Source organism: Phocoena sinus, chromosome 21, assembly GCF_008692025.1.
Source record: "Phocoena sinus isolate mPhoSin1 chromosome 21, mPhoSin1.pri, whole genome shotgun sequence".
Taxonomy (NCBI): Eukaryota; Metazoa; Chordata; class Mammalia; order Artiodactyla; family Phocoenidae; genus Phocoena; species Phocoena sinus.
Window position 1 is genome coordinate 19272611 of NC_045783.1, and position 16534 is coordinate 19289144.

Genomic DNA, 16534 nt, shown 5'->3' on the forward strand with positions numbered 1-16534 from the left:
GAATCGCACAACATTCCTTACTATACTTCACCTTTTATTAAAGTAGACACCTTTCATGGACACTGTAAATGCTGTAGGTTGAAATGAGTTAATTTAACTGTTTTTGACACCCTGAATAAAAACTTAAGAGAAATAGAAATACTCTTCTACAGATTCCATCGACAGAAAACATGCAAGTCAAACTAAGACTCCAGTCATACAGAACTGTGATTCTCAATCGTAGGGCAGGGGGAAAAAGAACATAAACTTCATCTTTCCTGGGCGTTACTTAATCTGAGATTTGATTAGTCTGACTTCACATTTTCAAAACCAAAATTAGATAGCCAATGTCAAGAATAAAATCAAGAAACTGGAGGCTTTAATTGCCTTTCTTATTACTCTTCTTGCCCTCAGAACTAATGTTTTTTAAAAATTCACTTACGCTGCAGGCAGGATTAAAGGTAGATGGCCTCACAGCTCAGATGTGATACTCACATTTCTTCTACTCCTTTAGTACAGTTATTTTTAATGGGTGTGAGAAGAAGAGATTGGAAATGTGCCTCTGTATGAGAAAACAGAGAGGTAGGGCTGAAGCGTCTTACTCTTCATTGTAAGCCCATAATCAGATCTCTGTCACGGGAATAGTTCTGTGCCCCAGAAAAAGCTATACATTGCTGCCATCACCTATGTAGAAACATTCTCTTAATATAATTGCTCAGTTCACATGCAAAAGGGATGTAAGGTATGAGATTTTATTTTCTATCAATATATCATTAGTTCTACTATCTCAACAGAAAAGAGTTTTCAAAATCTGAGAAAGGAAATACAGAGCCTTTACTTATTAATTAGAGAGAAGGAAGGGTTATTAGAAGGACTCCCTAGAGAAAGAGAAAGTGGAATATTTATTCCTTTGAGAGAAGCTGAGGGAGGAATGTGGTCAAGAAATGAATCTGCCTAATTCATGACCTGGACAACTCTAATCTGGTACATCAGCTGTATTTTGCTTTAGTGAAAAGTATAGTTTGGTTATAATAACATCATTTTGGAATGAATTTTCAACATCCTTCCATCCCCAATTATGAAAATATGTTGGTAAAAATCTTAGGAGATATTCATTATATAACTTCCAGTGACTAGACATTATTTTATCAGTTAATTTTCCCTTTCAAGTTTGCTCTTATTGGAAAAAAAGCTAAAACTTTGCAGAATTCAAAAGATGCAATTTACTGGACACTGAACGGTAGCTTTTATGAGAAAAAAATTTTGCAAATGAAGTAAAAATCATGATGGACAGGCAAACCAAGACAAGAAGAAATTTTGATAAATTCCACAAAATTTAAAACATTTTGTTATCTGTTTATGTACATATGTAATATGCATATAACATGTATCTCTAAAATAAAACTATGTTATGCTAGGCAGCAGGAACCATGCCTTATATCTCCTTCATATGGTCTATGCAGAACACATGGCAGGTGCTCAAAAACTTGCTTAACAGAGTTTAAAGTCACTTGGCAAATAAGTTAGCTACTTTATATTAATCCTTAAATATATATTAACCAATGAAATTCTATTTATTCTATTAGTTAAAAATGAAAACAGTCACATTAGTATAATGATATTACCTGTAAGGGTAGCCGTGGTACTTGGAACGAAATATTGAAAGTAGAAAACTGAAGAAGAAGACCACCAGGCCTAATCCCACTAGACAAATGACTAGAAAGAGACAGAAAACTCCATTGGTCTAGACACACACAACCCAAATGTTTATATTTTTTAAATGCATTCAGTTAATCACAGTATACTTACATGTAACAGTTCATGGCACACACAGGTACAACAAACCAGATAATCATTATTTTCCACATTCTTCTCAATGAAAATGTACTATTTGGGGTATGAAAACAACAAAAGTGATCTAAGTCTTCTGGTGGTTTTCTTCTCTTACAGAATTCCTACAAGTACTAAAATGCCCCCAGAGGGATCAAAACAAAACACAACAAAACGTGATAAACCGCAAACAAGATTATCAGCCCCTGCATTGTGAAGTACTGGCTATATTAGCAGAGACATTTGCATTATTAGAATATGCAATATAATTTTATTTTCAGATGCCATGGAATGTTTACAGAGAAATGTAATTTTAGGTTATTGGCTAGATTATTGCCTCAGTAAAAGCCTGTTCCTTACAAATAACAGTTCGTCCCAGCGCACTGAAGGCTAGGAACAAAAGCTTGGGGAGTGAGAAAATGCGAACTCTGTGACAGTCAAAGCAGGAGGAAATCCCCCTAAATAGCTGCTAACAGCGTCTCGGTATTACTGTTTGTTTGTTTTACAAAGGAACACACGGTGTATTTTACAGCAGAATGTGCTTAGGCTGTGGTCTAGGTTTTCAGTGTCACTTTGTCCAAGGCAAGTTGACAACAGGGAAATTTCTTTTCCTTTCTGTTATGGTTAGGAAGATTTTACTCTAAAGTAGATGACTAATCAAATATATATAATATACATAACAAAAATGTACGCAAATACATATATTGGATTTTAATTGAATAAGATACATTGCTATTGGTAAAATAAACAAAACATAAATGCTTAAAAATCTGAGCCAATTAAATGCAGGTATGTTTAGAATAAAAGAAAACAGGTATATTTAGAGAAATAGAAATTTATTTAAATCTGTTCTGTAAATAAGTAGAAATTAGTTCTCTTAATAAGAAATAGCTAACTGTTTCTTAAGAATAAAACATTTGTGCGATACTTGTATCCTTTCGTTAGTTTCAGGGAATTCTTTAAAAACAATGAAATATCTAATATAATTAATTATAAAAGAAAGGGGAAGACAAAAGAGATTAAACACACTAAGACAGACGGAAACAAGGAAGATTAAACGGTTCTATATGCTGCTATAGTGATGAAATACGATTTTTAAATTATTCTAGCATATAAATTAGACCAGGTTTAATTACAATCCTGGAAATCAGGGAGTAGATAAGGTATGGCATTGTTGAAACACGGTCTAGAAATTGTCAGTTTTCTTTCAACTCTGTAGAATACCATTCTCTCAGTTTTGAGAACAAATTGTGAAAAGTCCTAAGTGCTTAATAGCGTTGAGCTGCAGCCTCTGTGGCATTTCATTTCAGGTAACACTCATGAAGGTGAACTTCAAATGAATATTGGCAGAAAGCAAAGCAAAAACAGTTGCTGAATACCGCAGAAATGAAAAACACCTTTTTTCCCTTAGATTGTGGAATGTCCAAGTATGACAGACACTAGCCACTAGACATAGCAACTGTGCTTACAATAATCTTAGTAAACCCAGAATTAATGACATGATGCTTTACTTTCTACTTCCTACATTTGGCATTACCAAATACTTCTTCCTTTCCTCTGTCTTTTTCTCCAGAAGCTGAGTAAAACACTTTTTCACTCCCTTTGCCGCTTTCGGTAGCCTCATCTGATTGTGTTTGATGGGAAATAAGCCTCAAAACGTGATCACGTAAGACAGAGTATATTACTTGATTCTATGCAGTGGAACAAAATGATGCTACTCAAGTGCTCGCACGTGGGGGAGAGGACCCGAGACAGGAGTCAGTAATGACCCAACAAACCACTGCAGCCCATACGAGATAACATACTTGTGAGAAGAAAATGCTATGACGACACAGATGCATTCTGACCTGGGCAATAATAATCACAGTACTTGTATTATATCAAAAATAAAAATCACACTGGAGTCAAAAGGGATAATTTAAAAAATATATTTCCCATTCTCCACCCCTTCTGTCTCTCGCCCCCCCCATGCACACACGCGCACACACACACACTCACACACACACAGACACACAAATAAATAAACTGGCAGTGGGTGGGGGCTGGAGTGATTATTTATATATATATAATTATAGACCTGCAATTAAAAAATTACATATTTCTTACTATTTTAATATGAAGGATACATGATAAATATATAACACATAAGAATTTGTCCTTATAAATATTACTTGCCAGTCCCAAGAACGTCACATTCTTTATTCAAAACATAAATCATAAAATGATGTTCTGAGCAATGATTAACTAAAGAAAGTAATGTGTTCATCGCTTGTGTAGTTTCTTTCTAACAGTGTATAGATGGCATCATGGGAAAACAGAGGGTAGACTAAAGTGTCTGTTACATCCAAAACATTTCAACACTTAAGATACCTAAGAATTATATTTAGAAATCACTATGACTGATTTACATACATGTCACCATAACTAAAATTCCCATAAAAAATAAGTCTGGATTTTATTTTAAACTTCTTAATAAATTATGAGTCTCTTCCAGATGCCTGTGTTCCTCACACATACATTCTGGGTTTTAAAAAGGGTTCAGAAATGCAAAGCATATTGAGGAAAATCTTAATTATAGGTTTCTGGAAGCATAATCGTAAGCTCACATGGGGACTTTATATTAATTAAAGAAAGATCTGTGGTGGGAAATACTGAATGTAAGGCTGTCGTCCTTTCCTAACCTCTGCTCCTCAGGGCAGAAGATTTTTCCCATGTGTTTTTTCCCTTTTCCTGCCAAAAATATGTTACTTTATAAACATGTATTCTTTTTCTACAACTCCCTTCGAGGAACAGTTCTGTCAAAGGATAAAATGTCGTCACCTTGTTAAGACATAGTGCTGGAACTTGGTAGAGTTGTAAATCTTGGAATATCAATGGAAAAGGCAAAGACACTGGAAAACATGGTATCACGAAATGCCCTCTTTCTAAATGTTGCTAAAAGGAGGTTTTGGAGGTAATCGGAAGTATAGTATTTCAGGGTACAAGACCTATGCAAAAACTTCTCTCTCTGAGTCAGTCCTTGAATGCATACCTGATTCTTGTGGCACAGGGAAACATATCATTAGCCAGTAAAACCTCTGAAGACTCTGCCCACAGAATTTTCCACCTCTTCCTGTAGGGTGGACATGACTACAGAGACTACAGCTTCAGCAGGGATGTGTCAGAGCACCCCAACCAAGGGTGAATAAGAGCTCTTCTTTATATCCATTTCCACAGAAAATCACCCAGTCCCATTTTGGAAGAAATGTATTTTTAAGTATTTGCCACACACACATCCAAGAAACAGAAAAAAGTAAGGAACACCACAACTGTCTTCAAACCAGAACATTTCTTTAGAAGTTCATTTACAAAGGACTTTTATCTATTTCCCATTTGATTTAAATGAAGCTTAAGACTAAAACAAACTTAGAAAAATACCAACACAGAGACTTACTCCGTCTTTTTCCAACATCGCCTTTGGATGTTGCCGCTTCATTTAGAAGAACCATCCCCATGGTGATAGCAGCATCTATAGTAGTTGTCAAGGAAACAGTAGAAATAGATGCAAATAAAATCTATTAATTTTTCTGGATCTGAACACAATGTGTTCTGTCCCAGAATGATTAAATTACAAACGCACACAGAGGTAAATGCAATTTATTCTCTTTATATAACATAAGATTACCGCTCTTTGTGTATTTAAATATGCCTTAATTTTTAGACTGTATAACCTGAAACTTTGAGATTTTAAAGGTCTAATTCTAAATGCCCTTAAATTCCAGAACTTTCATAGTGCATATGAATTATAAACTCTCAAAACCAATGATATTTCACATTATACATAAAGGTATACACCAGTTACAATTAGAATGACAATTTATTGGCAATCATAGAAAATTAGAATATATTCAGCATGGGTCCAACCAACCAACCTCTGTTGGACGCATAATGCATCCAAGAGAAAAAGCCACTACCAGCCCCATGCAATACCATCTCCCTGCCCGACACACATGTATACCACTAAACTTTTAGGAAATCCACAAAAACAGTTTGAAAACCTCTGAAATTTAGATAATTACTAAGTTCTTTGTGTTTCAATCATGTCATCATGGCCTGAAAGGACAAGGTAACAGAATGAATGTTTTGCACTAGCAGTATGTTAGTTTGTGGACTTTAAGGATTCATTATTCTTAAGGTGTTTTGGACAATTTACTGATATAAACTCCCTCGAGTCCAGAGTCATAGGAGGTTGTCAATAATGATCGAAAAATTAAAAGCTTGTATCACTCAAACGGCTGATACACAGGGAATTTCGACTGCCTAACTTAGTTCTCTGGAGCAGACTGATAGGACTGATGTAGATCCTTAATAAGGAATTAAATTAGGGTTCTCCTTTCATCTTTTTTTGCCAACACCCTTTTATATTCGTGTAAAATTCTAATCTATACATTTATGTATATATTTGATCTACTGAAAATTCATAGAGTTCTGGATTATTTTAACTATCACAGAAACATTTTTTATAAATATTCAAAATATAAATGACACTTAAAAATGATTTTATATAGATAATATAAACGAAACAAATATTTCTTTTATGACACCATCTGCTCAGTAGCTTCCAAAATTCCTTTATAAAACTGGGGAAAATCACACTATTTTTATTTCTGGGGAAAACAAGTTTTAAAAATTAAATGCTTTAAAATTTTAATGAGAGTAAAGCCATATATATTCAATATTCTCAGGGTAAAACTGAATACATGAACACCCATGTGTACATAATATATGTGTGTGTTTATTATTAGTACACATAGACATAAATATGCACTTAGCGAGATTTTATTAAGCAAATTATATTTTATTGGATATTAACTATGGTCACTCAAGTGTAACATATCCCTGTTAATATATCTTCATATGTGTTTTTACTACTGTCTCTCTGTAAATTGCTGCATTATTATGATGTAAACTATGTGACCTACATGCTGCTCATCTGTTTGCTTTTGAACTTCACACAAATTCAAACAATGTTGTTACAAAAGTGTAAGATTTTCATAAGAGTGTACCACATGTTATTGCTTCATCTTACTGATGGGCATTTGTTTCCAAATGTTTGCTATTTCAAATACTCCTACAAAGACTGTCTTTTTACATGTACACGTGCAATATTTTTCTAGGGTCTACACCTAGAGGTAGAGTTTTTGAGAGGCTGATATGTGTATTTTCAAATTTAATAGGTATGATCATATTCTGTAAAACAAGTAGTGTTAAGAGTTTCCATTTTTCTTAACGTTGCCGAAGAAACGTTATGTTGGTATTGCTGAACTATTGGTTTTATCAAATTGTTGAGTGGGGATCTGTATCAATAGTGAGTCTGAGTATCTTTCGATATGTTAATTCTTTTTTGTTTAATCTTTTGTATAGTGCTTATTTGTCCATTTTTCCATAAGCATACTTGCCTTTTCTTATTAACTTAGAAAATGCTTCACTTTTTTCTGGATATGAATTGATTGAAGTGTTGCATATAGATTCTTCTACTTGTCTTCTAAATTTTTTAGTTATGCAGAAGGTTTGCGTTTTAGTATGGTCAAAATTATTATTCTTTCATGAGCTTTGGTTATTGTTTCTTGCTTATGAAATTAATTCCTACCCCTAAGTCTTAGAAATATTCTCTATCTTTTCTTAATTGAAATATACAATATTATGTTAGTTTCAGGTATAGAACATAGTGTCTGGACATTTAAATACACTAGGAAATGACTGCCACCAGTAAATCTAGTAACTATCCCCTCCATACAAAATTACTACAATATTATCAACCATACTCCTTATGTTGTGTATTACATCCCCATGACTATCTCTAAAACTGTAAGCTTGTACCTCCTAATCTCCTTCACCTGTTTTGCCCAACCCATCACCCACCTGCCCTCTGGCAACCACCCTGTTTTCTGTATCTATGAGTCTGTTTTTGATTTGTTCTGTTTTGTTCATTTGTTTTTTAGATTCCGCATACAAATGAGATCGTAAGGTATTTGTCTTTCTCTGACTTATTTCACTTAGTGTGATACTCTTCAGATCCATCCATGTTGTTGCAAATGGCAAGATTTCTTTTTATTTAATGGTTGAGTAATATGCCATTGTGTATATATACATATATATATATATGCACATATATATATGGTGTGACACACACACCATATCTTCTTTATCCATTCATCCATTGATGGTCACTTTGGTTGCTTCCATATCTTGCTTATTGTAAATAATGCTACAATGAACACAGGTGCACATATATTTCAGAATTAGTGTTTTTGTTTTCTTCAGGTAAATAAAATATCCAGAAGTAAAATTGCTGAATCATATGCTGGTTCTATTTTTAATTTTTTTGAGGCACTTCCATACTGTTTTCCATAGTGGCTGTGCCAAATTAGATTCCCACCAACAGTGCACAAGGGTTCTGTTTTCTCCACATCCTCGCCAACACTTGTTATTTATTAACTTCTTGATGATAGCCATTCTGATGGGTGTGAGGTGGTATCTTATTGTGGATTTTATTTGCGGTTTCTTGATGATTAGCGATGTAGAGCATCTTTTCATGTGTCTGTTGGCCATGATATGTCTTCCTTAGAAAAGAGGAAGTCCTCTTCAAGTCCTCTGCCCATTTTTTAATTAGGTTGTTTGCTTTTTGATACTGAGTTATATGAGTTCTTTGTTTATTATGATATTAACCCCTTATTGGATATATGATTTGCAAATATCTTCTCCCATTCAGTAGGCTACCTTTTCATTTTGTTGATGTTTTTTTTCAATGTGCAAAAGATTTTTAGTTTGATGTAGTCCCACTTGTTTGCTTTTGTTTCCCTTGCCTGAGGGGACAGATCCAAAAAATTAACACTAAGACCTATGTCAAAGAGCATACTCCCTATGTTTTCTTCTAGGAGTATTATAGTTTCAGGTCTTTAATCCATTTTGAATCTATTTCTGTATATCGTGTGAAAAAGTGGTCCGGTTTCATTTTTAGCATGTAGCTGTCCAGTTTTCCCAACACCATTTATTTAAGGGGTAGTCTTTTCCCCATTGTATATTCTTGCCTCCTTTGTAGATTAACTGACCATAAGTGCACAGGTTTATTTCTGGGCTCTCTGTTCCACTGATCTATGTGTCCGTTTTTGTGCTCATACCATACTGTTTTTATAATATTACCATAGCTTTTTAATATAGTTTGAAATCAGGGAGCATGATACCTCCAGCTTTGTCATTCTTTCTCAAGGTCGCTTTGGCTAATCAGGGTCTTTTGCAGTTCCATGCAAATTTTAGGATTATTTGTTCTAGTTCTGTGAAAAAATGTCATTAGTATTTTGAAAGGAATTGCATTGAATCTGTAGATTGCCTTAGATAGTATGGACTTTCTAATATATTGTTAAAGTCAGCCAGGTAATGCCATTCTTCTCCTCAGAGCACTCTAATAGCTTTCCATCTCACTCTGAGTAAAATCTAAAGACCTCAAAATGACACCAAGGCTGTACCTGATTTATATCCTGACCCACTTCCTATACTTCTCTGACCTTGATTGCTCTGACTTATGCCCTTGGTATTCTGCCAACAAGAGGAACCCCTCCGCCTCAGGATCTTTGCAACTGCTACCCCACTGCTTGAATACTCTTTCCCCCCAATGTCCATGTAACTCACTCCCTCACTTCCTTTAGGTTTTTGCTCCAATGACATCAGAGAAGCCTCCCTTGAACTCTGTACTTCTTTTTCCTGCTTTGTTTTTCTCTATTAACATTGTTTTTTAAAGAAATTTTAGATTCCGTATCTTTTTTATTTACTTATTGTCTCTGTCCTGTCACTACAAATGTTAGCCCCCAAAGGGTAGGAACTTTGTTTTGTTCACTATCTTACCCAGTACCAACTACTCTTTGAACTACTCTTTGATGTAGATACTGGAAGATCATTATTATCCTCGGTTTACAAATAAGGAAACTGAAGCCACCAGAGAGGTCCAAATAACTTGTGCAAAGCCACAAAGCCAGTGTCTAAAAGTTGGAAACCAAAAGAACATAGAAGGAATTAAGTAAGGATGATGAGAGGGTTAGATGAAAATAATGAGGGAGAAGCAAAGGAACAAAATAGCTAAATCTATTTTAACATAATGTGTAAGCATAAAATTTTATGTCAAGTGAAAATGTTCAAAACCAATATCTCTTTAAAAATAAATAAGAGAAATGCAGGGAAAGAAAGATAATGAAAAGTTGAAAGCAACTGTCTTGGGGTAATGAGGTTGTTGTGGGTTTTTGTTTTCTACTATTCATATTCTACATAGCGGTAGTTTGCAAACTTTTTATCTAAAGGGCCAGAAAGTAAATATTTTGGACTATGCAAGCTGTATGGTGTATTGTTACTACTCAATTCTGCTATTGTAATGCAAAGTAATCATAGACAATACACAAATGAAAAGGTGTGGCTGTGTTCCAATAAAACTTTATTTATAAAAATAGTAGACAGGGGCTTCCCTGGTGGCGCAGTGGTTGAGAGTCCGCCTGCCAATGCAGGGGACACGGGTTCGTGCCCCGGTCCGGGAAGATCCCACATGCCGCGGAGTGGCTAGGCCCGTGAACCATGGCTGCTGAGCCTGTGCGTCCGGAGCCTGTGCTCCGTCCGCAACAGGAGAGGCCACAACAGTGAGAGGCCTCCGTACCGCAAAGAAAAAAAAAAAAAGACAGGCTGGATTTGGCCCTTGCTGGTCCTAGTTTGCCAACCCTTGCTATAGAGAATCAAGACCATGCCAAAGATACTATAAACTATTATGTCTGAGAGGAAGTTAGCTTTGCTCTTATGTGAAAATAAAGAAATGAAAAACTTAGTAAACCCTTGTGTTATGATCTTGAAGTAGCAATTTTAAAGCAAAGGGATTACTAGATACAGGTGTTATGTACAACTCCAAGATAAAATATTTTATTAGAAAGCAGCAGGGTCAGGAACCAAGTATGAGTTTGTACTCAGAATGTTTCCCGCAAAAGTGAGTTTTCTAGGCTTTAACAGGGAATGAGCTGTGAACCTACTTTAAACTTGATGGCTGTAATTAAGATACATGAATTAAACTAAAATGGCTTTAAACTTGCCAACCCCTCCTCTTTTATTTAAAGATACTTTTAAACTTAAGGACTTTGAGTATTGAGAATTATTTCGCTTAAATTCTACTGTATCACTGAAAACAGTTTTGACTAAAAGAGAGCCTACATAATACTTATCATTTTGGGAAAAAAATCACATTGGTAACATAAACATTCTTAGATAAAGGACTGATTTATAGACAGAGGAATAAACTTGAAGATTATCTGTCAGAGTTAATGTGTAGGTCTTCCTTCATTGGGTGGAAGGCTGAATGACTAACGAAAGGTCCTACAAATCTCTAAGAGATTCTGTGTCTGACTCTAGAATAACAGATGCTTTTCTGTCATTAAACTGATGGGTGTAACCATTTGACTATGCTTATAAAGAGTCTCAACATTAGAAGAGAATAAAAGAGATGTAAATATACACTAGATAAATTATAATGTTCCTGAGACTTTTTCTATTGCTCTGAGATTGTTAATGCCTATGCCTACACAACACACACACACACACACACACACACACACACACACACACACGCCCTTGTTCTACTTCATGTATTACTTTGCACATTTGCATTGATTAATATCATAGCAATATACACTCAACTACTGTGTACTCCCCAGTTTCTCTCTTTATCCTGTCAATCACCTTCTTACCACGAAAAAAGTCAAAATATTGATACGATCCTACATAAAACAGAAGTTGCTGTTTGTGTAAATTATATACAAAACCCAGAGGCAATGAGCATCCTACTGGACTGGTGACACATACATTTGCATTACATTATAATCCAGTCTCAATTGCATATGATGTTGGGTTTACTGTTGCTCCTAGGAAGAGAATCAGGATTGTCAATTTAAAGATAAATGCAAACAAATGTTGAAAAAAGTCAGCACATCATAGAAGACTTGGTCTTCTATCTAAATCTAAAATATCAACTTGCATCCGTCACTAATTTTCTTCTACAGTATGTTTCTCCTTGGATATAACACATTAAAATAAAAGAAATATTTGCTCTCTGTCATAGATTGAAAACAAATCAGAGTAAAATCATACTCTTTCATAATAAATGGAAAACAAATATTTTTCTCATAGGAAAAACAAATATGAACCATGTAAGAATGCATGTTTTAAATATTTTAAAACTGTTATTATTGCTAGTAAAACCTTTACCTTTTATTTCAGAACTTTTACTTCTAATTGACACTAATCTCATGTCATCTTCTTGAGATTACAGATCTTAGAGGATATGCAGAATTAAGGGACAGGTCAGAATTTGTATACTAGACAGTAAAGCCAATCCTGGAACTCATTCATGTGTCTTGTTTCACCTAGCACATATGATGTATCTTGGTGATTGAAATTTCTTAGCAAGGTACGGGAAGATATTCATTATCCAGCCAACTAACCTTTCATCAATCTGCCCTTCACAGTTTGAGAATACTCTCTCATTTTATGTTTTTGTACCTGTTGCACCTTCCACTGGAATATTCTCGCTCACTCATTCTCCACGTGGGGAGAAACCCTTTTTCTGCTGTATCAAAACCCAGCTGAAAAGTCCGTTCAACTTCTGCAGGCATCAAGTTGCTCCTTCCAAGCACTGATTATAGGATCTGGCATACCAGATTAAAATTATTTCTCTATCAGTCTACCTTCTTGCAAACAGCAAATACCTTATATATTTTCATTACATAACTAAATTAAAAATTAAAAAAATATTTTACTTGGAAAAATATAAAGGATTATATGAGTTATAGTTCGTATATTCCTTATTAAAACGTCATAACATTTTTTTATTCCATTTTAAAATAGTTTTCTCTCAAAGACTACTTAGGACTGTTCTCCCCCCCCACCCCCATAAGGTACTGAAATAAAACACTACTAAAAGGGAGAAAAATCTTCCTTTTACTAAATGTGAATCAATAACCTATGATAGCAAATGAATCCATCTGTTGTTTCTTAGGTTTCTTTTCAATAAAATTTTGTATATAGCAATTGCATCTAATGATCTCGCTTACTAAATTAGGAAGAGAAAACCAAAAGGCATAAATATTCTCTAAACAAAAAGCAACCACCTGGAATTTACCTTTTTTGTTGTTGTTTAAAGAGAAAAAATATACATGCAAATTACAAAAAAATTACATGATAAGTTTAAACAATATCGGTAGACTCTGCCAAAGAAAAGTAAAATCATAAAGTATATATAAAAAAAGAAATTATTAGATACTGGCTTCTATTAAACTTTTACTGATAATTTTAATGAGTCCACCATTTTGAAAGACATTTTCTCTTTTCATAGATATCTGTAAATAAAAATAAAAGGAGCGATAAAGCAACAAATAGTTACTAGTAGCAGAAAGAAAATAGGGGCTTTTAATTCTGTGTATTACTGTTAGAGCAATTATACTCCAATAAGGATGTTAAAAAAAAATCTACACGGAAGACTTCATAATGTTTGTGAAATTTCTTTGCATCCTAAATCTCAGCTTGATGTCAGTGAGCCAGGAAATGAAACCTTGGGGAATTCCTGCCATACAGTGAAATGATGGTCTCAACACACCTTTTCATTCCTTTTGCTAGGTACTCCTGATGTATTTATAGGCTGTTTGGAATAAAGTATACTGCTAAAATGCCACATCATGGATTGAAGTCAGATAGAAAAGAAAAAAAAAAGTCCATACAAATAAGAACCAAAAAGTTACCTCCAGTACATATTCCTCCTTTTCTGGAGGTTCTCTTCTGTGGTTTCAGTTACCCACAGTCCGAAAACATCATATGGAAAATTCCAAAATAATTCGTAAGTTTTAAATTGAGATTTAAATGTCATTCTGAGTAGCATGATGCAATCTCACACCTTCCTGCCCTGTCCCACCCGGATGTCAATCATCCCTTTGTCCAGAGTATCCACGCTGCATTCACTACCCATTCATTTGTCACTTAGTAGCCATCTTGTTACCAGATAAACTGTCGTGGGATCACAGTGCTTGTGTTCAAATGACCCTTTTTACTTAATAATGGCCTCAAAGCACAAGAGTAGTGATGCTGGCAGTTTGGATATTCTCTTACTGTGCCTGATGTATAAATTAACCTTTATCATAGGTATGTATGTATAGGAAAAAATATAGTATATGTAGGGTTCGGTACTATCCACAGTTTCAGGCATCCACTGGGGGTGGTCTTGGAACGTATTTCCTATGGACTTGTGGGGGGATTACTGTACTGTGTTTTAACACAGATGTGTTTTACTTCATAAATTAACTTATATAATTAAAAGATAAATTTAAGAGCAAATATGGCATTACCCTTAATTTTTTTAATAAGGATGAGATGTTCCTAGAAATGTATTTGCAAATATTTTATTTTCTCACCTAAATTCCCTCTAAATGTGCAGAAAGTATTAATCTCTTATCCTATGAAAGCTGGAAAAGAGAAACCACATAGTTAACTTATCAAGATCACAAAATTTGAGAATGGAATTGTAAATACCTACATTTAAGTAAACAATCTGAGACAGACTAGAGCAAAAAATACTCATCATAGTACCTTCTTAATTGTAAAGCCACAAAGCACATAGGTAATTAAGTAAATGCAAGGAATGGGTTACAGATATGCACAGTTCCATGAAATGCACTCAAGTATGAGAAGCCAAGGATGAAAGGAATAAAAATGTTGAGAACTGATACAGAGGAAGAAGATGGTCGATGTTGTTTGGTGAGTTTCAAAAAGATAGTGTTTAGTTCCCCTCTAATAGAAAATGGAGTCTTAAAATCTCATTTAAAGCTTCATTTCCAAGGTCAGATCTTCCAAAGGTATCATTTTACTATCTTGTTAATTACACATGATTAATGGGCTCAGTGAATCACACTCCAGAAAAATTAATCCATTATGTTCCCAGTATAACCTTTAGAATTCTGATAAATACCACAGGACTATGTTTTTGTTTTGTTTGTTTTGTTTCTGGTCATCTACGCCTTTGCCAAATGTTAAAAGAATCAACCAGTAAATGTTTATGTATGGTATCTATGACCAGCAAAGTTTTGAGTGAGAAAGATGGGAAAAAAATACAACAGGAAAAACCAAAGCCTTTAGTGAGTGCTAGATGGTTTCTTTGTGCTAGCTATCTCATATTCCACAGAGAAGTGCCGTGTGGTTAGTTTACTAAACCTGGTTTTACAAATGAGGAAGTTTGTGAGTTTCTTGAGAATTGGGAGTGCTTTTAAGAACCTCCCACTCCTTTCCTCCACTATAATTAATACAAGTCTCAGTGTATCCTGGCACCTGATGCACTGTCCAGAACATAATATGCAAGTAAAAGAGAACTAAAGGTGGCATATACATATTTGCTAGGTGGATTAAAGAGTGCACTGTTATAGCACAACAAAGTAATAAAATACAAAGCTTTAATGCTATTAAAAGATAGTCTTTTCCACCCAGAATAAAATTTAAAACTTCAAGATGTCATGACTGACACTTATTCATGAAATCCTATAAATAATAATACAATAATATATATTAAACCTGTACAACCAGTAGACTATTAAAAACAAAACAAAACAATTCTAATCCTAGTTCTTCCTCCAACCTAAGGCAAGTCCATTAAATCTTGTGGGTTTTAGTTTTCCTAGCTATAAAATAAAGTTTTGGCCTAGGTGAGTCCTAAGAATCCTTAAAGGTTTAAATAGTTATGATTACATCAAATACTGGAAAATTTGGTCTAGACTGCTTCATTTGAATATGAATCTCAGTAACCAGAAGAGTAATCAAATTTTATAAATGACACTATAAGGCACACTCTAAATCCCGATAATGACTCAACACTTTCAACACTAAATTTAACATACAAATATTTCCACAGGACTCACACAAATGTCAGCGTTCCCCCAAAGTACAGTCTTTTGCCCCACAAGTAACCTTACTTCATTCTAGTAATATTTAGTTTTTAGACATGAACCTTACCTCTTTCCTATCCTGCTATCTTCTTTACCCTTCTACCTCTAAACCATAAATTGTACTGTTATCTGATTCATAACATTTAGTCTGCCATGTTCCAAAAAGATGTCGAATTATCCTAAATCTCCCTCTTCTCACTTACTATAATATTTAAGGGAAGCAGTACTAAGATAATTTTTTTATCCTGCTTTTTATATCATAGGACACTTTTTTCTCCCCATTAAGATCCTAAAGGGGAAAACCATACAAACGTCACAAAAAACTCTAGCCAGAGATAATCAATGCAGAGCAAAAGCTATTCTTCATAATTCAGTAGTCAGTTAAAAAAAAAAGAGAGAGAAAATTACAGTCTGTTAATGATTCAGAATTTAAAAAATTACAATGCAAGAAAAAATAATCAGCATAGGAATTAGAAAATTAGTCAAATGGTAAAGTTTAAAATTTAATGTCTTGAAAGTCTTGATATTAGAAAAAAATCAATTTGATAGCATGCAGCTTTGCTTTGTCCTTTTCAGTCCATCTGTGTTTTAAAGGATACTTAGTAGCAGAATAATGTGTGACTCTGCCACGAATTGAGCCTGGCTGCTCCCATGGATGTAGCTCTATAAAACAAGACAAAGAAGCGAAAATTACAATCCGGGCAAAAGCAGATGTTGGGTAGATTTTTTCCTTTGTATTG

At 34.4% G+C, this 16534-nt stretch overlaps 1 protein-coding gene across 3 annotated transcripts in view; it reads right to left on the reverse strand.

Moving 5' to 3' along the window:
- The window catches only part of TUSC3 (tumor suppressor candidate 3), a 195659-nt gene that overhangs the window by 11911 nt on the left and 167214 nt on the right, over window positions 1–16534 (reverse strand). For all 3 annotated transcript variants that reach the window (XM_032618595.1, XM_032618594.1, XM_032618596.1), the window contains 3 exons: window positions 16394–16457; window positions 5243–5317; window positions 1605–1695 (listed from right to left, as the gene is read on the reverse strand). In XM_032618595.1, coding sequence (XP_032474486.1) covers window positions 1605–1695; window positions 5243–5317; window positions 16394–16457 — 230 coding nt within the window. The remainder of the gene's footprint in view (window positions 1–1604; window positions 1696–5242; window positions 5318–16393; window positions 16458–16534) is intronic.